Source organism: Balaenoptera ricei, chromosome 3 (assembly GCF_028023285.1).
Source record: "Balaenoptera ricei isolate mBalRic1 chromosome 3, mBalRic1.hap2, whole genome shotgun sequence".
In the NCBI taxonomy this organism is placed as follows: Eukaryota; Metazoa; Chordata; class Mammalia; order Artiodactyla; family Balaenopteridae; genus Balaenoptera; species Balaenoptera ricei.
Window position 1 is genome coordinate 92,404,357 of NC_082641.1, and position 24,927 is coordinate 92,429,283.

Below are 24,927 nucleotides of genomic sequence, written 5' to 3' on the forward strand. Positions count from 1 at the left end.
GGAGAACAGGAGAGACGATAGAGGCTTGCTTGGGGTGGGGATAAAAAGAGCAGTGATTTGAGATATATTTAAGAACCAGAATTAAAGCATTTATGAGATATAGGGGATAAGAATAGACTCATGGATGTCTTCTAAGATTCTGGCTTCAGCAAGTGGGTTGACTGGAAGACCATTTTCTGAGAAAAGGAACCCTGGAAGAGACAGAGATTTAGGGATGGAGGAGACAACAAACTCAGTTTCTGTCAGCTGAGTCAGAAATGTCTGAAAAATCATCTAGGTGAAGATGTCAAATGAGCAGTTTGAAAAATGTGTGTAAATCTCAGGAGAGAGAACTTGGATTAAGCTGTAAATTTGAAAAACACTGTAACTGAAGCCATGGAGTAGAGGATGCTGCCTAGGGAGAGTGGAAGAAAGCCTAGTACAGAGCTTCAAAAAAGTCCACTATTTATTACTTTGGTAAAGAAGAAGGAACCACCGGTAAAAGAACTGAGAGTTTTGACCCAGGAAACAGATCCGGGAGTCATTGTTGACCTGTAGACAGTGGCCTTGTGTACTGAGGAGATCACCAAAATGTTGAGGATTATAAAGCAGACGATCAAAGCCAAAACAAAACATACTATGCTTCGTGCCTACATAAAATCCTGCCTGGCACAGCGGTATCTGTGATACTGTTTTAAGAAAGGTGAAATGATCTAAAGAAAATCCCAAGAAGGCACTTGACTACTTTTGTATGGAAAAACCAAAAATCTTAGGACTTGATTGTGAAAACAAAGATTAAAGAAGGATTTGGTCAATGCCAATAAAACCATGAAGAACGTGGCTAATGAAAAAAAGGACATTCAATAAAATTTAGTGCGTCAGATAAAAGAGAGAGCCCTTTATGATTTCAGGCAGGTAAAAAGAAAACTTTCAGTGAATTTTAAGGCAAAGAATCTATACATTAAAACTATAAATGGATTCACAAAAATATGATGTGAATTCATGATCAATACAATAAAAAATAGGTTGCCCTAAGAAATATTAGGATGTTTCAAGGTAATGCAAAGGTCATGAACACATCCTTCCACATTTTCTTGGTGTCTATGTTAGAGAACAGTGGTCCAGATGAACCAAATACTATCTCATATGGTATCTCATAACCTTACAGATAGTAGAGGATCAATGGCTTCAGGTGACATTTAACAAAATCCTTAATTTAAACTTATCAAAAAGAGATAATAGAAAGATGATACTTAAGTTTTAAAACAGTATATTACTTTTCTTTTACTTGGTTCAGATAGTCACCATTAGCATGAAACGCCTCATTCTAAAATAAATATTAGGGGCTCAGCATCAATATTCTATATATTGGTGTTTCACAAAATTTCCCGATCATAAAAATCACCTGGGCCACTTATTAGATTTGATTCCTAGGTTCCCTCCTCCGGAGATTCTATTTTACTAAGCTTGCTTACCACGCACGGGCCAGAGAAATACATGGTTTGACAACTGCCTCTGGTGATCATTATGATCTAGTTTGGGAAACACTAATGCAAATTAACTATGAATTCCTTGAAAGTCAGGACCACGTCTTAATCATTTTTATACCTAGTGCCTAGCACAGTTTCTGGGACTGAGCTGGGAATTAATAAATGTATACATTACTGATACTATGGCCTGAAACTTGCAATACTAATAGGTGCAAACTTAAATGACCCTAATAGTTGTAGAATTTTCTTCTATGTACAAATGACAGTCCTAGCTGACCGGGCTTAGAAATTTCCCTTCATCCACCTGGGACTTCTTTCCTCCTTATTCCTCACTGTCAGATCCCTTGTGCTGTCTTAATCCATCTCCCCACGGTCCACACACCTTGATCCTTCTTTTGCTCCAATGCAAATTCAGAGGCTAGGAGTGAGAAGAAGGTAATCCCCTGTGGCTACATCCCCAGCAGTCACACCCCCAGAGGCCCCATCCTGCTCCTCACCTGAAAGCCCCTGCCCTAGCTCCTGTGATGAAATGCCCCGGGTAGCCTTCCTACCTGAAGAAGGAAGAGGAACAAATACTGAGTCTAGATTTTACTTGGAAATTCAGATGATTAATGTGTCAGTCCTAGTCTATAGTTCATTGGAACACAGGAACATTTATAAAAAACGCTTGTGGGAGCTAAAAATTGGATTAGTTTTCCCGTTTATTCATTATTTTCCCCATTATTACTAGCGTTAAAAAAAACACCCAAACTTAAAATTTCACCAATGCTGAGACAGTACTGAGGAGGGGAGAACTCATAAGCTCATACTCAGTTTCACAGGAGGCTGGGGGCATAAGGGAAGGAAAGAGAATCAAGTGGGCCGACTGCTAGGGCTTGTGGGAAGAAAAGCATGGCTGGAGGGCAGGCGGAAATCACAAAGTACACAGCCTCCCAAAGTGATGACTCTGAAGGAGACAACACTCATTTTTGGCCGTTCAGGTTCTCTGTGTTTAAGAGTGTCATGACTTTGTCACTTTTAAGATAAGTGATGAATGATAATGATGAGGGGTGGCAGGAATACAAAGTGGGGCTTGAATGAAATGTAACATAAACGGCACAAAAAGCAAGGGCACAGCTACACTAAGATGGAAACTCAGTGTGTGGTTCTTGCTTGTGGCACGACTAGAGCGATCCAGTTCACATGAGATGGCTCAGCATGATGCAACTTATAAATACCACATGTGCAAAATGAACCTAGAAATCAAAGAAAAACCATTACATGAAAAATGGGGGGCACAAATGCAGGTTATATAAGGTTTAGAGTATGTGAGAACACATACCTAAGAGTAATCCTTCCACAATTAATGGAATGTTTCTAACATAAATCAGAGCATAATGCTTTTCCGTATTAATCGGTTTCAGAGATACCACGCTGCTTTATCATGAAAATCTAGTAAAGTACTGATAACCATGAAGATAAATGAGAATCTTAATAATAATTCCTTCTGATGTCTTTCAGAAGTGACTGAGTTCAAGAATAATTACGTAGCCCCACGTCTCAAAACAATTCAAATTATCCTCCCCGTCAACTGTCACCCAGGGTCTACCTTGACAATAGGGGCAAGAATGGACCATTCAGTATTTTTTCCAACCTTTGGCTAAGATTTTAAAAATCCAAGTTAGGTTACAAGGGTAGCAGTTTCTGCCACTTAGGACATTGTCTGTCTCCTCTGGAAACCAGAGTATAGTCATTTGCTACAAGGAGGAAGCAGATGGTAATAAAAGTTAGTGGCCTTATATCCTAATTCAACAATGATGAAAAATCTTTAGTATTCTCCTATGGCATTAAGAAACATTTTGTCTTACCAAGTTCATTCATTGCGTGTCTATGCTCCTCATCAAACGAAAGTTTCATTAGAACACACACAGCAGGACAGATTTGATGTTCAACAGGAGCTGGCACTGAAAGATAAAATTGACATAAACCATATGCTTTGTTTTCTCAAAAGTAGTGATATTTATTATACTTAAAAAATACTCAGGGCTCACTAATACATCCCTAATGCATAGCAGTTTAGTGAATCAACAAGTATTTGCTGAAGAGATGAATAAATACTACAAACATGGAAAGGAAAATGTAAGGGTTTTTTTTGGTTCCATAAAAATGTCTACCTCTCATCAGCCTTTGACCAAGTCTGCCGGACTAAGTCCCATGCAGGTTTATGCTATAATTCAAATAACTTAAAAATTATATTGGCTATATGAAATAATAAAAACATTTTGGTATAAAACTTTTTATTTGCAATCTCTATTTAAACTTAAAGACACATGGCTGTATACAAATGTAGTAGAGAAACCTAGTATAAACCTAGTATAGAAAGCTTACTATACAGATACCAGATAGTAAACAAAAATTTAAAGACAAGGTGTCCAAGAAAATGTACCTGCACATTTAATACTATGCACAAAGTTTCAAAACTGTTACTTGAAATAAAAATTTAAAAAGCAAGTCTATTTTTCAGAAGTAATAATATTTATTCTATTTAACTTTTCTGAGAATAGGTATTAAGAGCACAAAATGCGAGTCATTATATAATTGTGGACAAAGAAAACAATCCAGAAAGACAATGTTCTTCCAGTAAAGCATCCTATAGTTCTCCTCATCCCTAGGACAAACAGATATAAAGGACATTTCTGCTGTACTCTATTCTTGAAAACTTTTAAATTTTAAATAAATTCACCTTTATACCTACCTAAAAAAAATCTAAATCTTTATAGATCATGTTCTCAACATCACTCTTTCTCCTACTCCCGCAATCAAGATACTGATACAATAGTCCTTTGTCATGTGTGTGTGCGCATGTGGGTGTTCTTATCAGGTGAAAGGAAGGTCTTACCTTATATACTTACTGCTTTTGGTTCTTGCTACAGGAATGAAGTAAGTTATGTCCCCAAAGGTCCCAACTCCCATGTTCCCTGCTCCTGAAGGAGAGGGGCTGGTGGCCAAGGGTTTCTCCCTGAGCAAAGAGCTGGGAGGCTGATCACCCCAGCAACTGGGGCCCCATGGCCTGAAGCAGGATGGTGAAGTAGGAAGAGCACTGGGCTGAGAGTCAGGAGATCTGACCTCTGATCCTGCCTCCACCACCCACTAGCTGTGAGGCCACAGGCAAGTCTTTTAGCCTCTCTGAGCCTCAGTTTCTTCATCTGTAAAATGGAGATGATAATATCTTCCCTTCCTACTTCACAAGGTTGTTGTAAGGATCAAATAACATATATAACACAGCTCTGTATCCACTGAGTAGAGTGATATGCAAATGTAAGAGATTACGGGTTGGTCACTAACAGCTGAAGGAACTTGTGTAAAGTCACTTTCTTGAGCTTAATCTCAAGAGATGGAGGACATAATCGCTCAAGTTCTCTCTAGATCTGCTATGCTATGACTCTGTCTTGATTTTCTGTTCTTTTGTGGTCGCACTGTAGTACATATAACATTTTCCTTTGCTAATTTTTTCTAGAGAAATAGAGAAATTAAGCTTTAAACTATGTTAGCAGCGTAGATGGCTAATATGAATTTCCCACGCCTATTCATAAAGACACCATCCTAATTTAAAGTTTTCATTTCAAAAACTTTTACATTTGCTTTGTAACATGCACCATACGGAACATACTTGGATTTTTGTCCTGGTCCATGCCTTGTTCATGGGCTTCCTGCCACTCCCAACAGGTTTCACAGTAAGCTCGTATCTGTTCCAAAAGATGAAGGACTCGGATTTCACGCCTGCCTCTCTTGTCATCAGGCTGTGAGTGAATGATGTTGTGGAGTGCTGCACTGGCCCTGGCCCGAGCCTCTTTACTGCCCCGGGAATTTCCCAACAACACAGAGTCTTTGTCATTGCCATGTAAAAGCTGGATGAGGAGAGGAAGACATCCAGACTGTCGCATGGATATACAGCTGTCTTGGGAGCTAGACATAGCTAGCAAAGTTCGCGACATATCATCCTTATCATGAGTACCAAGCATTGACAACAATGAATACACCATTTCCACCTGTGGGCCAAATGAGTTTAGAAACAAAATTATGACTTTAATATCCAAAAGCCAACACCAATGAAGTGATGAATGGGATATTTATTGTAACTCATTAAAAACAAAAACAAAAACCCCTTTCCAGGATGAAGTAATGAGCGTTATTTCAAAATCCATATAATATAATCATCACCAACTTGTTTATGAGTAAATATTAGTAGTGGTAGTATATAGTGTTGAAAAAGAGAAAGTAGGTTCTTGCATAAACCTAAATTGCTGTTTGTCTGGATCAGCTGGTGATAATCCACTGATTATAATGAATGACAATCAACTGATTTCTCTCTCTCTCTCTCATATCTCCCCCCACACCACACACACCCATCCCCGCCAACACACACGCAGAGTCAGAAATGTGGTTTATCTAAATTCTTTACACAATTTAAAATTTTAATTTTTAAAATCTACAACCATAATCAATAAAGAGAAAATATTTTTCTGCAATTATTACTTACTAAGTACTAGCTCTCAGCAATTGGTAACCTTCACCAGATTATAATTATAGTTAAGTCCCCTACATATGGACGAGTTCCATTCTGAGAGCACGTTCACAAGTCCAATTTGTTCATAAGTCCAACAAAGTTAGCCCAGGGACCCAACTAACACAATCGGCATTTAGTACTATACTGTAATAGGTTTACAATACATTCGCATCTTTGAAAGTTTGTAACTTGAAGGTTCATATGTAGGGGACTTACTGTATAATATTGTTAAAGTTATGATTTCTCCCTTATACATGTAAAAATATCTTGTTATAAAAAGGAGAATGCTCTGATCATACAGGGATACAAAGCCAGGATTCTTATTCAATTTTTTTTTAAAAGCAGCTGGTAAGCATCAATTACTCCCTGACCATAAATTCTAAGAATTTACTTAGAAGCAGATTAGAAACAGGAAACAGTACCCAGTTATCCTGCACTGTGACCAACCTCATTTTAAAGTGAGAGCTACTGCATAAAAGTAGAGGCCATTACATAAATGTCTCATATCTGTAAATTAGTGGTTCTTAACCAGGGGCAGTTTTAGCCACCCTGAGACACTTTTGGCAACGTCTTGGAGACATTTTCGGCGGTCACAACTTCGGGAGGAAAAGCTTCGGGCATCTAGTAGGTAAAGACCAGGGATGCTGCAAACATCCTACAATGTAATGAGGAATTATCCAGCCAGTAATGCTGAGGCTGAGAAACTCTACTCTAAATGGGTAAACACACACTACTCTTACATATGAAACTTTTATTAGGAAGGCAGTACAGAACTGTGGATAAATAGTCTTTCAAATTCTGACTCCACCATTTACAAGTGAGTGGTGTGACACGACCAAGTTATTTGAATTCTCTGAGGCCCAGTTGTCTCAGTTGCAAAATGGAGAAATTTACCTAATAGGGTTTTCTTTGTGAAGATTAAATAAAATAACACATGTATAGCACAGTAACTGGCATTCAAAAATGTAGTAAGGTCTTAATATTATCATACATAAATCACTTCAAAAGGAAATGGTATTCTAGCTGCCAGTTTTCATGCAATAGTACTGTTGAATATTAAACATTTTCTTTATAGTGAAAACTACTTGTTGATGTTGGACAGATCTGGGGTTGAATTCCAATTTAATTACACGATTCAGCTGTCTGAATCTTTTTTTGGCTTCAGTATTCTCATTTTAAAAAGAGGGGCAAGAATACCTCAAAGGGTTTTCGAGAAGATCAGAGATAATAAACATACAACTCCCAGCAGTTACTGGCATCCTAGTGGTCCCAAGTAGTAACCAATGTGAGTTACTAAAAGGATTAAGTTTCATATTAACAATACCATTGATACTCTAAAATTCATTTCTTAAATCGACATTAGTTATTTCAGTAATGCTTTTCCTAAGAGCCACTATATTATTAAAGTAAAAAAGACTATGTAGAGTATGCTGTGAAAACAACTAGTGGAATTATTTAGATTTAACTGAAAATATACTGCTTAGTAATATTAGAATTTCATCTTTGTTCATATAATAGTAAAGCCTCTGGCTTTAAAACAATAATAAAATAATTATTTTCTTTTCAAACATACTATTCTCAAGTCCCCCAAAATATTTACTAACATCTAAGAGACCCTAAGAAAACTCACTTATCAGCAGTGGATAGGATAACATTCAATTTCAATAATTTTTCCATCCACTAAGTATTTATTAAACACTCATTATGTGCAGATTCTGTGCTAGATGCTGCAAAGGATAAAAAACAGTCCCTGTGCTCCAACTGTAGTGATTCAAAGGAGGTAGACAGATTGCATGGGGAGGTGAGAGGACCCTGGAAATCAGAAAACGTTTTGTAAAGAAGGAAAGCCCAAGAAGGTTTCTGAAGGCTGGCTAGGACTCTGACAGTCATTTTTCGGTGGGGTGGGAAGTGGAGGTGTGTGCCGTTGCAGGCAAGGCACAGAGGCAGAAGTCACAGGGAGTGCTCAGTGCTTATAATCTATTACCTTGGTTCCCAGATGACTTGTCAGCCTTCGAGGAGCAGAATGTGTGCTGCTAGAACTCAAAACACTGGCTGTTTCGTGATCTATTCGTGCAGTTGAACCCTAGAAATTAAGCAAATTATAGACAGTATAATTTAGATTATAGATAAATACAGCTAACTTCATGTTAAGGTACTCCAAATGAACTGTCTTTAGGGTAAACAGCTAAATATACCATTAAAAGTGTGAACATTATAACTGCTCAAAATGAATATTTTTACCTATGAACTTAAGTAGAGTTTAGAGAAACACTGAAGGAAAAAAGATTGCTGCAAAAGACAGTTAAGGTACAATGTGGAAGTAACCGAACACTGCAGAAATTCTAAGAGTAATATTCTTTCACAAATTAAAAGGCATGAAACCACATTCAGTTAAATATAAATTGATTGGTAGAAAGCTCCACTGAGTGACAAAATGCTCTAAATTACCACAAAACTAACTGTGAATTTCGTACAGATCAAGTTCTCCAGGACTCAGAGTAGAAAAAAGACTACTTGAAACCTCTATTGGAGAAAGGCATGAAAAAATAAATAATTGTACTGAGATATCATGAGCACTTAGTAAGAAGAATGCATAAAATACTGACAGAAAACAGAAACAACTACTTGCTTAAGAACTATTAAAGACTGAATAAGATAAGTTATACTTAAAGGTAGGCCTTGGATTTTGGGAGAATGAATGGAAGAGTCTGTGTAAAGGGATAAATATGGAAAGCATGCTAGAAAAGAATATAGGCAGAACACTCTCTGACATAAATTGTAGTAATGTTTTTTGGATCTGTCTCCTAAGGCGAAGGAAATAAAAGCAAAAATAAACAAACGGAACCCAACTAAACTTAAAAGCTTTTGCATGGCAATGGAAACCACAGACAAAACGAAAGACAACCTACAGAATGGGAGAAAACATTTGCAAATGATGTGACCAACAAGGGATTAATATCCAAAGTATATAAACAGCTCACATGACTCAGTATCAAAAAAACAAACAACCCAATCAAAAAATGACCTGAAGACCTGAATAGACATTTCTCCAAGGAAGACATACAGGCACATGAAAAGATGCCCAACGTCACCAGTTATTGCAGAAATACAAATCAAAACCAGATATCACTTCACACCTGTCAGAATGGCTATTATTAAAAAAAAAAAAGTTTTAAGAGAAAATTACATTTGTAAATGTAACTGCAGAAAAAAACTGTAATGTGAAATCCATTTAACTGTATATTTTAAATGAGTATGTTAGTCTTTCCTCAATAAAGCTGATTTTAAGAAGTTGCAACTTGAGAGGTCTTTTTTATGTCTCCGCATATAAAAGCATGAAGACCCACTTATTCACACCCACATAGGGAAATCTAGGGTTAGATTAAGAATACTAGAACAGAGTCTCAGAGTGGCTACCCTTTCTAGTCTCTACTCCTTCTATGGGTCTGGGTGCTTTATGTTGGTTAGTCCTCTAGGGATACTTCTCAATCTGGAGCAGCAGGTTAGTACCCCTCAGGGTAGGGAGAACAGGCAGCAGAGAAAGACATCCTGCAACTCCTTCCACTGCCACTAGCTACTGGGTGCTTCTATAATGGTATTTCAATTCACATGCAACCAAACAACAAACATTTACTGAGCTCTTGCTACTTTCTCGGTACAGTGCTAGTCACTAGGGATGTAAGTGAGTAAGATATTCCCATCCTCACCGCACACAGACTCTAGACAGGTTGCTCAACATGTAAATATACAGTAGTAAGTGCTCTGACAGAGGCCACATGCACACACAGGAATGGCATATACTCAGTCCTGGGAGTACAGAGTAAAGTGCTATCGATTTTGAACTACGAGGAAGAGCTTAGCTAATAAAAAGGAGGAGAGTTAGCCACAGGGCAGCCCAGACGAGGCAGAAGCATAAGCAAAGGTCAGAAAGAACGTGTGTGTGTTTGTGTGTGTGTGTGTGAGTTTGTGTGTGTGAGAGAGAGAGAGAGAGAGAGAGAGAGAGAAAGAGGGAGAGGGAGAGAGGGAGAGAAAGAAAGAGAGGGGAGAGACAGAAGCTGATTCACTGACTGATTTGGAGATAAAGAGCTCATTCTGATTGCAATAAAGAAGATGGAGTTGAGGGACAAAGACTCAAGGTAAAGAGAATAGTCAGGGGGCTTTTTAAGGAGACTCAGGCAAGGGGCCTCTCTTGCTCTACAGTAGAAGGGGAATGACTCCTTATCCTGAAGCAAACATACTGTCTCTTTTTAAAAAAATTAATTTATTTATTTATTTTTGGCCGTGTTGGGTCTTCGTTGCTGTGTGCAGGCTTTCTCTAGTGGTGGCGAGCGGGGACTACTCTTCGTTGTGGTGCATAGGCTTCTCATTGCAGTGGCGTGTCTTTGTTGTGGCTCGCGGGTTCTAGAGCGCAGGCTCAGTAGTTGTGGCGCGCAGGCTTAGTTGCTCCGCGGCATGTGGGATCTTCGCGGACCAGGGCTCAAACCTGTGTTCCCTGCATTGGCAGGTGGATTCATAACCACTGCACCACCAGGGAAGTTCCAAACATACTGTCTTTGAGGATATCTAAGTATTTTTACTGTTTCTGGTAGTGAGGATCTAACACAACCCCTAACGATCCTTGTTTCCTGGTATTCACACGTAATCGCCCTGCCTTTGACTGTGGGCTAGATTTAGTGAATGGCTTCTAGTGAACAGACTGCTGCAGACGTGATGAGAAGTCACTTCCAAGATAAGGTTACGAAGACTGTGGCTTCCATCCTGGACATCCTCTCTTGTGCTCTCTGAGGGAGGCCAGATACTACGTTGTGAAACGCCCTTTGTAAAGACCCTGGCGGCAAGGACATGATATCACTGGCCAACAGCCTGAGGACATGAGGCCTGCCAACAGCCATATGAGTGAGCTTAGAAGCACATCTTCCCCAAGTCAAGTCTTGAAATGACTGCGGCCCCAGCTAACACCGTGACTGCAGCCTGTGAGAGACCCTGAACCAGAGGCACTCAGCTAAGCTGCACCAGGATTCCTGACCTACAGAAACAATAATAAATGTTGATTTTGCTAAAATTGTCAAGCAGCAATAGATAATTAACACATTGTTTGAAACAAAAGAGAAATAAGAGGTTAAACTATGAAACAAGGGAAAACCCATGTCCACACTAAAACATGTTCCGGACATTCATTTCAGTGTAGACACCAAATCATCTTTAAGCTTCAGTCTCCGTACCTTCCTATACAGCTCCTTGATTTTGGGACACTCACCGCTCTGTTCTCCCAAACTCTCTAGCTAGAAATCCAGATGCATTTCTTATAAGGAGATTCCAAGAGAACATTCCCATACCCACACTACCTATAGGCCTAGAACTCGAGCCCTGAGAATCTTTCCTGGGCCTTTTTATTATGGCTAGGCCTGCACCGACATCTTTCAGAGGAACCAGAGAAATGGTAACCTGCAAGAAATGGTACCTTCCTAAGAAGTATTTCCCACCCGACTCATCACTAAATTCTGAAGAAATGAGCATCATTAACTCTCTCTCAAACTCAAGACCTATTAAATCAGCCATATTTTACATCCACTAAATCAGCCTTGCTCACTGTCCAAAACCTAAGTCCAAAAACATATCATTTCCAACTGTCAGCCTTAAGACGTGTGTGAGACACTATTTCCTACTATTTTCTTTCCTATCCAAACTTCCTTGTGAAATTTAGGTTCCATGCTCCATAAATACCCATACCTCCTCAACTTTTCACATAATGCTCCTTTCATTCCTGGCCTTAACTGAAACCTAGCTCTTATTGGACACCACCTCCTCCTGCAGCCCTCTCTCCTATATCCCATGTACTTTGGCGTCAGGAGGTAGCATAAGCCTATGTTTTCCTCACTCTTCAACACCACTTTGAAACTATTATTTCTCCACCTTCCGGTAATAGCCCCAAATCTCCTTGTGTTATAATCACTTTTCCCTTTCCCCAGTGCTATCACCTACTAACCACTCAATCACTGTCTTCAATCATTAAACAACTTGGGCACAAGGGTCACTGACCTCCTTCTACTTCAATTACTGCCACCATTCTGGGTAACTTATGCCCCATTCAAAACCGTGGTCTCTCAGTTCTCTGGTATCTTCAGTGACGTTTTTCTCCTCTACTCCATTTTAGTCACTGACATCTATGGCTGTATCCTAGACCATTTCCATCACCCTAAAATGTACCATCTCTGAATAATGCATTTAGTTATCCTATGGTAACTCTGAAAACCTATTCTTCTGGCAATCTCCTTTAACCTTCCCCAAGAAAGTGTCTTTAAAATGACTGGAATGTCCAGCACATGAATGTCCCTACATACTCCACCTTGAATGTTTTCGTGGTCCATCACTTCCGTAATTCTCTTGTCAGTTTTCAATATCTTTGCCCCATGGCTATTCCATCCCACCTGCCTGGAAACATTGCAATTGTAGATGAATCCAACTGTCTGTTTTCTCTACACCCTAATATGGACTGCTGAGCAGTATTTGAGAAATATGAGCATGTGAGAATATCACACAATTCTCCAGGGTGCTGCCCATGTAACATTTATGGTCACCAGTACACCTGGGCCCTTAGTCCTCCATCTGTAATCCTTGTGTTTCCCTAGTCAGCTCTCCCTTCTTTGCTCACAGTGGCTATTTTGGATATGTCTCCTTTACCACAAATAATTTTACCTTCTAATTTGCAGAGAAATAGAAGCCATCAGACAAAACTCCCTCAAACTTGCTGCTACCAAACTGACAAAATTACCTGCCTCCACACCCATCTCCATCTCCTCCTGCTATTGCTTCAGAGGCACCCCTTCTGCTACCTAAGGCCCGTCCCTTCATGTGTGCTCTAGATCCTTTCCCTCCCCACTTCTCTTTGCTCTTTTGGACCTTCAATCTTTTTCTCTACTGGCTCCTTCCCATTACCATTCAAATATGCTTATCTCTTCTATTTTATAAAAAGAAAAATAATCTCTCAATTTTCTCTCAAATCTCTACTCTGTGTCAGTTAATGGCCTTTTCTCTCTTGGGCAGTTCACACTCAGACTTTCTGAGTTAGCTAAAATTGCTCTCTTCTACTTTTTAACCTTCCAATTTAAACCTCAACTCACTCCAATATCACATGGTAGAGAAGAAAGCCAATGAAATGGCTCTTGCCAAGATCAGCACTGAAGTTCTTTTTTTGGTGAAACCTAAAGGAAAATTTTCAAGTCCTTACAGTCAATGGTGGATATTGTTAACTATTTTCTCTTTTGGAACAACAATGTTATTCCCTTGCTTTGGAATTTTTTAGCCCAGGTCTTCATCTTCTCTTTCTATAATCACAGGGGATATAAAAATCTCCCATACCTTTAATTATCACATTTTTCACCCTTCCCTTTGATTCCAAACCCACTATCTAATAGCCTACTTGACATTTCTGCTTCATTGTCTCAGACTTAACATCTTGAAACTTAACATTTTTGAAACTAGATTATTTTCCCTCACAAACTTGTTCCTCATCTAGTGTTAGCACTGAAATGTATCACCATCCTTGTAGCTGCCTATGACAAAAACCTGGAAGTCATTCCTGACTTCTCCTTCCTCCTCAGCCCTCGCATCCAACACTAACCCTTATGGATTATAGTTTCTAAATCCTCTCAGATACTCAGATATCTGCTGACTAAATGACTCTCTCACATCTATCAATTCTTCCCTAACCCCCAAGGCCACCATCATCTTTCACCTAGATTACTGTTCCTAATTTACCCAATCATTCTTAAGGTGTCAGAATAAATTAATTTGTAACTTCCTCTAGGATGAAAATCACCCCAACACTAGGTTAAGTGCTGTAGCACTACGTACTTGCCCTTTCATACTACTTAACACACTTTGTGGAAAATGCTCATCTGTCTTACTTCTAGATGATAAGTTTCTTGAGGACAAGGTAACATCTACCTAGCCCACCACCACACCCGAGGGTTGAGAACAGTCTTGGCATAATGCAGATCCTCAGTAAACAGATCCTGAACAGTGATGAGTTTTATATTATCTTTCAGGTAAAAGGGGTGGGGGAGAAAGTTAACAGCAGAGTGAAAAATGGGCTAAGGAGCAGAGAGGTGGGGATAAGATGAACTGTCTGGAGGGGGCCCCTCCAAGTAAATACAATTCCTTTTCACTACATATTAGAATCAAGCATCTATCTTCTGATTCCCCTTTATTCACCCTTAAATATCCATTGCCATTACAGGCACTCAAATGTTTGCTGAGGGACCCTAGAAGGACTATGCCTGGCAGTTAAATTAGCACAGCTGGGATACAGTCAATTTCAATTACACTTGCTGGGTTGGAACCCCTCTTCTATCCTCTGCTTGCTCACTTTACAAAGTGACTCAAAAGGGTTCACCATAAAGGTAGCAGCAGTCTCTAACTCACTATGAAACTTGACATGAGGGGGAAGAAGCAACCACTCCCCTCACCTTGCCTTCTTTTCATACAAACCGTATCTGGAAGTAGTCAAACAGTAGATAAGGAGAAGTTTCTCTTTATAGAAATACTACAGCTAATTTTGTAACCCCTAATGAATTAATGGAGCTAAGCATTAAGTATCAATGGCTGTTAATACCACAAAAAGAGAGAAAACCAGACATTTTGTGCTTCCTGATGGAAGACCACAATGCCATCTATGAAAAAGTCTTGTCCAAAAAGGGGGGGGGGGGCTTGAAACCAAATCTGATCACATCTCTAGATCTAAATACCAATTTATAGGAAATACAGAAGATAGAGGATCATGTCAAACTTCACCGTGGAGATGTTATCAGCAAAATCCAGACTATGGAAAACACTAGAAAACAAATAACTTTGGTTAGTCAACAAACATATAGCAAAAAACTGAGAGACAAAGAGGAAACCTATAGATTAAAAGAGGCTTCAAAGACATATTAACCAATCTCTGTGCACGAACCTTATCTGACCAGAGTCAAATAAACTGAAAAATTATGACATTTATGAAACAATTGCAAATTTGAATACTGACTAGATATCTGATGCTACTAAGGAATTACTGTTAGTTTCTTTGGCAGTGTAATAATGGCACTGTAGTTATGCACTTTAAAAAACTGTTCTTTGTCCTTTTTTCCCAGGATTGCTTTAGCAATTTTGGGTCTTTTGTGGTTCCATATAAATTTTAGTATTATTTGTTCTAGTTCTGTGAAAAATGTCATGGGCATTTTAATAGGAATTGCATTAAATCTTGTAGATTGCTTTGGGACTTCGGACAATACTACAAAGCTACAGTAATCAAAACAGTATGGTGTTTGCACAAAAACAGACATATAGACCAACGGAACAAAATAAAGAGCCCAGAAATAAACCCACACACCTATGGTCAATTAATCTTTGACAAAGGAGGCAAGAATACACAATGGAGAAAAGACAGTCTCTTCAGCAAGTAGTGTTCAGAAAGCTGGACAGCTACATGAAAATCAATGAAGTTAGAACACTCCATCAACCATAAACTCAAATTGGTTTAAAGACCTAAATATAAGACATGACACCATAAAACTCCTAGAAGAAGACATAGGCAAACATTCTCAGACATAAATTATAGCAATATTTTCTTAGATCAGTCTCCCAAGGCAAAAGAAATAAAAGCAAAAATAATCAAATGGGACCTAATCAAACTTAAAAGCTTTCACACAGCAAAGGAAAACCAAAAAACAAAAAACCCATCAACAAAACAAAGACAACCTACGGACTGGGAGAAAATATATGCACAAATGATGCAACTGACAAAGGGTTAATATCCAAAATGTACAAACAGCTCATACAACTTAATATCAAAAAAACAGACAACCCAATCAAAAGATGGACAGAAGACCTAAACAGACATTCCTCCAAAGAAGACATACAGATGACCAACAAGCACATGAAAAGATGCTCAACATCGCTAATTACTAGAGAAATGCAAATCAAAACCACAATGAGGTATCACCTCACACCGGTCAGAATGGCCATCATTAAAAAGTCTGGAAAGAATGTGGAGAAAAGGGAGCCCTCCTACACTGTTAGTGGAAATGTTAATTGGTACGGCCACTGTGAAAAACAGTATGGAGGTTCCTTAAAAAGCTAAAAATAGAACTACCATATGATCCAGCAATCTCACTCCTGGGCATAAATCCAGAAAAGAGGAAAACTCTAATTCAAAAAGATACACGCACCCCAATGTTCACAGCAGCACTATTTACAACAGCCAAGACACGGAAACAACCCAAGTGCCCATCAACAGATGATCAGTTTAAGAAGATACAATGGAATTTTATTCAGCCACAAAAAAGAATGAAATACTGCCACCTGCAGCAACATGGATGGACTTAGAGAATATCATACTAAGTGAGGCAAGTCAGACAGAGAAAGACAAATATTATATGATATCACTTATATGGGGCAATCTAAAAAATAATACAAATGAATCTATATACAAAACAGAAACAGACTCATAGACACAGAAAACAAACTTATGGTTATCACAGGGGAAGGAGAAAAGGATAGATTAATGGTATGGGATTAACAGATACAAATAATCTGAATAAAAAATTACTGAGTCACTTTGCTGTACAGTTGAAACTAACATAATAATGCAAATCAGCTATACTTCAATTTTAAAAAAAGTAATCTTAGACACAGAAAACAAACTTATGGTTACCAAAGGGGAAAGGGAAGGAGGGATAAAACAGGAGCATGGGATTAACAGATATACACCTCCATATATATAAATTAGATAAACAACAAGAATTTACTGTATAGCACAGGGAACTATATTCAATATCTTGTAATAACCTATAAGGGAAAAGAATTGGAAAAAAATATATGTATAACTGAATCACTTTGCTGTACACCTGGAAGTAACAATATTGTAAATCAACCATACTTCAATTAAAAAAAAGTATTCTTTTTTTTAAAAAATGTATTTGGTTGTGCTGGGTCTTCATTGCAGCACATGGGCTCCTTAGTTGTGGCATGCATGTGGGATCTAGTTCCCTGACCAGGGATTGAACCCAAGCCCCTCGCACTGGGAGCATGGAGTCTTAACCATTGCACCACCAGGGAAGTCCCCCCAAAATGTGTTCGTATCTTTTGGAAATACACAGTGAAGTATTTATGCAAGAAATGATGGCTGGGATCTTTTCCAAAAATAAAATGGGAGGGCAAGTAGATAGGGTACATGTAGATTACTATATTATTCTCTCTGCCTCTGTATATATTTGAAATTTTCCATAATAAAAGGTTTAAAAACACATTACTAGCAGCAGAAAAGGTCCTCCTACCATTTTCTCTCTTTCCCACTCTTTGTTGAAGTTCATTACTACTTACTGGTTATATCACTAGAGATCTGGTTCTAAACATTAAACAGAAAAGCTGAGGATCAATTCATAAATGAATTACACACATAGTTATATACTAAGCAAGCAGGGATCTGATCTGTATAATTTACTTTTAGCTTTCTCTTTTCATTTAACTTCCAGGGGAGATTAATCACAGGTCAAGAAACCTTATTTCTAGAAGGGATGTTAGTCATTCCTTCCAACCTACATATATTTATTGTTGTTATCTACTATTTATCAGGGATTGTGGGGATATAAAAATGGATAAAACTGGAAAGGATCTTTGCCCTTCTGGAGCTTACAATCTACTGGGGAAAACAGAAATAATCACAGACATAAACATAAAACTGCAAATGTGGTCTGCAAAGGAGAAGAACAAGCTAGGACAGCGTTTAATAATGGGATGTGGAGAGTTCAAGCCTCTTGAGAAAGTCATGCTGAAGCTCAGACACACACAAACGGATGTTAACTGAGTGGAGTGGGACGAGAAGAGCACTACATGGAACAGGAGCAGACGGTGTGCGGGCTGCAGAGGAGAAAGCCCAGGGAAGGTCAGCGCGGCAGAAGTGCTGAGAGCAAAGTGTGACATACAGCTAACACGTTGCGAAGGAGCCAGATTATATAGGTCACAATAAAGGGTTATCTTATTCTAAGAACCAAGGGACGCCAACAAAGGATTTTACAAAGAGGGTGATTTACTCATGTAAAGATCATTCCGGCAGAGTGGATGTGGGCAGGAAACCAGGTGAGGTAGAATGAATTTCCACAAAGTGGTAGAGATAAGGGCACCAGGATAGCAGCTTTGGTAGATCATGCTACTGTGATCCTGAGAGAGTCAAAAAGATTATTTTCATTTTTAATTAGTGTCAATGGTTTTTGTCTCTGGAGCAAATAATAAAACAAAGCAAATGAACAAACCCCAAGCGGTTGTCACATGGGTAGATCCTATTAAGACAGGTTAAAGGAATCTTGGCATAACTGAATCACAGTCCCACAGATATATATTACTCATCTACATTAGGATCTGGGAGTAGCTGTAGCATCATTAATGTGATCTTGTAACTTTGCTATGATTTTATGGCATACTGAAGTTTTACATTTTTATATGAAACCTACTGTTCCTTTCTCTTATGGTTTCCTACCCACTTCATGATTATAAAAATTCTACCCTCATTTTCTTCTTATCTTTTGGTATTTTTAATAGTTTTCATTTTTGACATCAAATCTAATCTACTTAGAATTAATTTTGATGTAAGAAGTGTAATAGGGATCCGATTTTTTTTAATGAATATCCAGCTTATTGGATAGGTGAGGCGTTAAAGTATATAATAATTGGAATACAACCCAAAGCACTAATAGTGGGTCTAATCCTAAGCAAACAATTTTTTTTTTCTATCAAAAAGACAGAACTTTTTTTCTTTCTACATATGTGTAGGAACACATAATGTTCCCAAAGAATTCCCTAAACAATACACAAAGAAATAACCCAAATGTGCTATTTAGATATAATTTCCCTAATTTACCATCTATAGAGTTTTCTCCACTACAGTGCTCACCAGTAATATTAAAATGAATTATCTTTTTGTTTTAACTCAGTAAAATAAATTTAAGTACTCAAGTATGAGACATTTTAAGCTTTAAATTTTAATGAACTAATAGAAGCAGGCTCTTTTAAAATAAATAGTATCATTAAAAGTAACCTACAGACACTAAGGGAATATTTTATATCAACAGTAAGAAAATTTCCTTAAAATTAACTTAGTGAAATTGTATTTAAAAAAATGATTCATTTACAACATAAAATATTCATTGAAAAAATGTGGAGAATACAGAACACTCCAAAGAAAAATACTGTCATAGTAGGGTGCATTCCAATAAAACTCTAATAGAAGACTGATGGCAACATAACAAGATAACAGTTCTACATTAAAAAAAAAAAAATTGACTTCCGTAATTTTGCTAAAGATGACAATAGTAAACATCATTAGGCTATGTTTCTACTTGGTATGAGCATTAGAATCATCTTTTTCAGTGATAGGATTTAAATTTCTAGATTTATGTAACCTTGAAGTACAACATAAAACAAGAACTATAAGTTCTTATGACCATTTTTTAAAAACATAAAAATGTCTTTGCAAAGAATGCCACAGAGAAAGAGCAAACCTATTCAAATGCAAGCAATAATAACTAGGTCAAATCACATATGACCAAAATGCAGCTTAGTATTTATTTTTCAAAAAAATTCTTCTCATGCTAATCATTTTAGGCTAAAACAGAGACACACAATTTAGAGCTATAAGATATACTTAGAAATTTTGAAAGCATTATTGTTAGATATAATAAAGAAAAATGACATAGCATTTTGGTACTGAATTCTTCTGGAGATATCCATTCAAGACTAAGAAAGTAGATAAGATTTACAGATCTTTCTGAGAATCATCTCACTCTGTATTCCTTTTTAAATATTTAAATAGTTAATTGGAAAAAAAATTAATAAAATAATTTATTTACCTGACCACTACCCGAAGTTGCCATGTTGATTTCTGCCACTCCTTGACTTTCATTCTGTCGCTCAGCTTCATGTGAGCCGGCTTCATGCTTGCTCTGAGATGACCTCTGTTAATATGGAGTTAACATCATTACATACAAAAATGGTGTATGCTTTCTTAGCCCAGAGCTTTCCTTCGTTCTTGCTTTAAAGCTTTGAATGCCTCAGTTATACAGGTTTACAAAAGCATGGAACTGCACTTTATACTTCATCAGCTCCAGCAGGGTTGACTGTCGACTATTTCGGTAAAAGGAAAGTGAAGTGTGTCCCTCGAGCATTAGAGCCACACAAGACAAAGGATTTTCTGAGACTCACAGAAACACCATCCTCCACCAGCTGTGCTCACATCACTATCAGGGATATAACCCAACTAGAACAAATAACTGTCTTTTCCGCAAGGTAACATGGCTCTGGCGTTTACTAGAGCTGCAAATATAACAGGTAAACTATTAACCTAAGCTTAAAAACACCTTCTGTATAACTATGTTTATACACAGAATATATATATACATCTTCTGCTAATAAAAGTCATATGAAACCAACAGATAAGTTCTTAAGTTTCTCATCTGAAAAAAACCAAAAACCTTTTCTAATGTAGCCACCATCTGCTATGTAAAATGAAAGTGACAGATTATATCCAGTAAAAGCAGTCATTTCAAGAGAGATTATATCCAGTACAAAGCAGTCACTTTGAAAAAATATCACTGCAGAATCAAAGAAATAAAATAACTTTTCCATTATCTTTTATAGAAACAATCACAAATGTGCCTACCCTAGGAAAATCATAACGCAAAAATAAAAATTACACTTTAAAAAATTTGACATAATAGTGGAAAACTGTATTACAAAATGGCTTCCACTAGAATTTCTTTAAACATAAAGCTTTCCTAGACCATTTAAGATGTGACTTAATAATTTACCAATATTTCCATCAATAAACTAGTATAAGTTATATACAGGCAAAAGAGAGGTAGTCCCAATAATTCAGAAACAGAAGAAAAAATATCACCATGGGAAAGTTACACTACGAAATTCAACAAAATCAACAAAAGTAGAGAATACAAAATCAATCTAGAGACAAAATGAATCAAAAACCACTAAATCCACCAAGATTTGACACTAACATAATTGAAGACGTCAATATAAGAGTACTGAGTATCTGCCACGTCGGTTACTTTCACTAGGTGCTGGGGAATACAGCGCTGGCAAAACCAGACACTGCTCAACGCACTCTTCAAGCTTCAGTCTAGTCAGGGATACTATCAAATAATGAGAGAAACGACAATAGAGTTAAAACTTTGACAAGTACTCTGAAGAAGGGTACAGGGCGCTGTAAGGATATACACCAGAGGGACGCCATATGTTGTGGGGACTTGGGGGGAAGAGCTCCCTTAGGAAGCCTTGTCTGAACTGAGATCTAAATACAAACAGGAGTCCTAGGAAATGGGATGGGGATAGAAGGTGAAGGTTTTAGGTAAACAGAAGACCATGTGCAAAGAACCTGGGCTGGGAGGAAACATGGCTTGCTCTAGAACATCAAAGAACTACAGTGTGAAGAGTAGAACAGAAAGATGGTAAAAACAAAAACAAAAACAAAAAACTTACTGATTTTACTGAATTTAGTGTGATTCTCAGATGGCACTCTTGCCCTCACATAACTAATACCAGTAATACTAATGGGAAAAGGTGCATGTATTTTGATTTTTTTAAGTCAAATTTAAAATGGTCTAAGTAGGTAGGAAAGAGAAGCGACCAGTTTGGAGACTACGTCTTAAAGTAAGTATTAGATAATGGTACTTTACACCTAGGGAAGCAGTGATGGAGATGAAAGCAGTGGAGACAGAGGTAAATCTGAAGGACTGCATGATAGATTGGATATGGCGAGTGGAGGAAGAGGTCTGGTGTCAAGAATTACTCCTGTGTTCTTTAGCTCACACGACTGAATAATGATGGTACCATTCACAGAGATAGGTAATACTAAAGGAGAATGAGGGTATTTTGGAGGATGTGGGGCTCATAAGGAGGACTTAGGAGAAGAAGATCATTAATTATGCTTTGGATATGTTGGATTTAAAGTGACTTTAAGACAACTAAGTAGAGATGCAGAGTAGGTACACAGATTTAGGAGTCTGGAGCTCAGGGCTAGAAAAATGAATTTGAGAGCCAAAAGCATACAGATGGTGAGTGAAGCCCTAAGCATAAATAAGATGGTCTCAGGGAGGGAGAGAAAATAAACAGAAAAGTGAAATATGTCTTAAGGAATGTGTATGAACCAAAAAAGATGCCAAGAGTATAATATTTCAAGCAACAGTGTTCAGTAATGTGGAAAATATGAAGATGAAGACTGAAAATGTCAATTAGCAATATGGAAGTCATCAATGATCCATTTCAGTGAAACTATGAGAGTAGAGACTAGACTGGTGTGTGTGAATGGTGGGGAGGAAATACAGACTTGGAGTCTAGAAACACCTTTGGAGTGAAGATTAGGAAAAGACAATGAGGACGGGAAGGGGACAGATGAAGAACAGTTGCAGGGAGAGGTGGAATTGAGGAAAGTTCATTTTCTGTTTTTAAAGATAAGACTTGAGCATGTTTAAATGCCAATGAAAAGATGCTACAGAAGAGAAAGAAGATAAATATGAGAGAAACGAGGTAAGAGTACTAAGTTCCTGAGAAGGCAGGAGCTGAAAATCCAAAGCACAGGAAGGAAGGCAGAATGCTTCCTGGTAGGAAGGAGAGAGAGCTCTGACGATAGCTACTGTTTTCTCTGTGAAGGAGGAGATGAAATTATTAGAAGGATGAAGATTAGTAGACATCAGAAATAGTCGTTTCCAGTAGAGAGAGAATGGGGGATCCAGAGAAACACAGTAGGCCTGCAGGACTGCCAGGCCCAACTGATGATGGTGATAATGATGAAAATAATGAAGTTAAAAAAAAAATCTAATGTTTGTTATGCACTAATCACTTGGCATCTATTGATTTAATCCTTACATCAACTCTACGAAGCACGTACTATTATTATCCTCATTTTACACATGAAGAAACTGAGGAGGCACAGATGATAAGTATCTGGCTTTAGGTCACATACCTGGTAAATGGCAGAGCCAGAGCTGGGATCACAACCCAAGCAGTCTGACTCTAGAGCACAAAGTAATATTTAACACTTACTATCTTTATTTTCTTTACTTATTTACTTCCCTTTATTCTTTCATTGATCCTAGGCGACAGGCCTGTCTGTGTTCTTTGATCACTATCTAAAACTACTGCTAACACTGAGAACAGAGAGATTGTTTCTGATTCCTTTGAAAGAATAATCCTATCTAGTCTCCTTATTCCCATAGTTGCTGGACACCTTCCCCAGTTTTCTATCCTAGGACTAAAAGAATTAAAAAAACAAAACAATTTTGTTGAGGTATTTACATATCTCAAAATTGGCCCACTTTAAGTGTACAGCTCAATGATTTTTAATAAACTTACCAAGCATCACAATACTCCAGTTTTAGAACATTTTCATCACTCTAAAAAGATCCCTTGTGCTCTAAAAGAACCCTTTATAGTTAATCCCAATTCCCACCCACAGCCTCAGGTAACTATGAATCTACTTTGTCTTTATGAATTTGTCTTTTCTGTACATTTATTATAAGCAGAATATGTGGACTTATGTGTCTAGCTACTTTTATTTAGTATAATGTTTTTGAGGTTCATCTCTGTTAGAGTATATGTCATCAATTTGTTCGTTTTTATTGCCAAACAGTATTCCATTGTAAGGGTATACCACATTTTGTTTATTAATTCACCAATTGATACACATTTGCATTTTTCTACTTTTGGGCTATTGTGAATAATACTGCCATGAACATTCAAGTGAAAGTCTCTGTGTGGACATGTTTCCATTTCTCTTAGATAGATACCTAGAAGTGGAATTGCTGTGTCATATAATAATTGTACGTTTAATACTTTAGGTGACTGCCACACTTTTCAAGTGGCCAAACCATTTTAGATTCCCATCAGCAGTGTATGACGGCTTCTATTTATCCATAACTCTGCCAATGCTTACTGTTTTCTTTATGATTACAGCCACCCTAATGAGTGTGAAGTGGTATCTCATTGTGGTTTTAACTTGCATTTCCCTAGTGACTAATGATGTTCAGCATATTTTCATGTGTTTATTAGCCATTCCTATATATTTTTCTGGTGAAACGTGTATTCAAATCTTTTGCTCATTTGTAAGTGGGGTTGTCTCCTTATTAATGGGTTGTAAGAGTACTCTGCATGGGATTTTTTTTTTTTTAGCATCTTTATTGGAGTATAATTGCTTTACAATGGTGTGTTAGTTTCTGCTTTATAACAAAGTGAATCAGTTATACATATACATATGTTCCCATATCTCTTCCCTCTTGCATCTCCCTCCCTGCCACCCTCCCTATCCCACCCCTCTAGGTGGTCACAAAGCACCGAGCTGATCTCCCTGTGCTAGCTGCATGGGATTTTAATAAATATTTCTCACTGGCTATTTTCTAGAGATTTTTAAACCGTGCCATAATTCTCCTCACAGTTCGCACCCGTCTGAGCCCCCCCCGCCCCCAAATGTACCTGTTTGCCAGTAAACAACCTGTCTGAAATGATACATAAGAAAGTGGCAGCACTGGTTGCCTCACATATCCTTTTGGAACTTTTGAGATTTGAATCATGTGTAATAATTACATCATCTGAATTATGTTCCACATCTAGACCCTAAACCAGAGTTGTCGGCAGGTAGGGCAAAGACAATGTTATAAGATGCTTCATGGTAGAGAAATTATTTAGCAGACATCTTTTCTTTTCTTGTCTACACTGTATGTGACCTAATTTATGAGTATCTGATTCCCAGTTTTCTGTATTTTCAAGCTTCTCTCTCTGATCTATATTAGCAGAATGATAATAATGGAATAAAGAAACATCAAACAGCAAAATTAGAATTTTCTTTCTTGAATAAGACATAACACCTTCTTT

The 24,927-nt window shown here is 37.7% G+C and overlaps 1 protein-coding gene across 6 annotated transcripts in view; it reads right to left on the minus strand.

Annotated features, from left to right (window-relative positions):
• Positions 1-24,927, minus strand: part of APC (APC regulator of WNT signaling pathway) — a 136,536-nt gene that overhangs the window by 18,342 nt on the left and 93,267 nt on the right. For 3 of the 6 annotated variants that reach the window (XM_059916880.1, XM_059916881.1, XM_059916883.1), the window contains 5 exons: positions 19,899-20,003; positions 8,000-8,098; positions 5,119-5,497; positions 3,317-3,412; positions 1,967-2,020 (listed from right to left, as the gene is read on the minus strand). In XM_059916880.1, coding sequence (XP_059772863.1) covers positions 1,967-2,020; positions 3,317-3,412; positions 5,119-5,497; positions 8,000-8,098; positions 19,899-20,003 — 733 coding nt within the window. The remainder of the gene's footprint in view (positions 1-1,966; positions 2,021-3,316; positions 3,413-5,118; positions 5,498-7,999; positions 8,099-19,898; positions 20,004-24,927) is intronic. The other 3 variants (XM_059916884.1, XM_059916885.1, XM_059916882.1) reach the window with 3 other exon arrangements.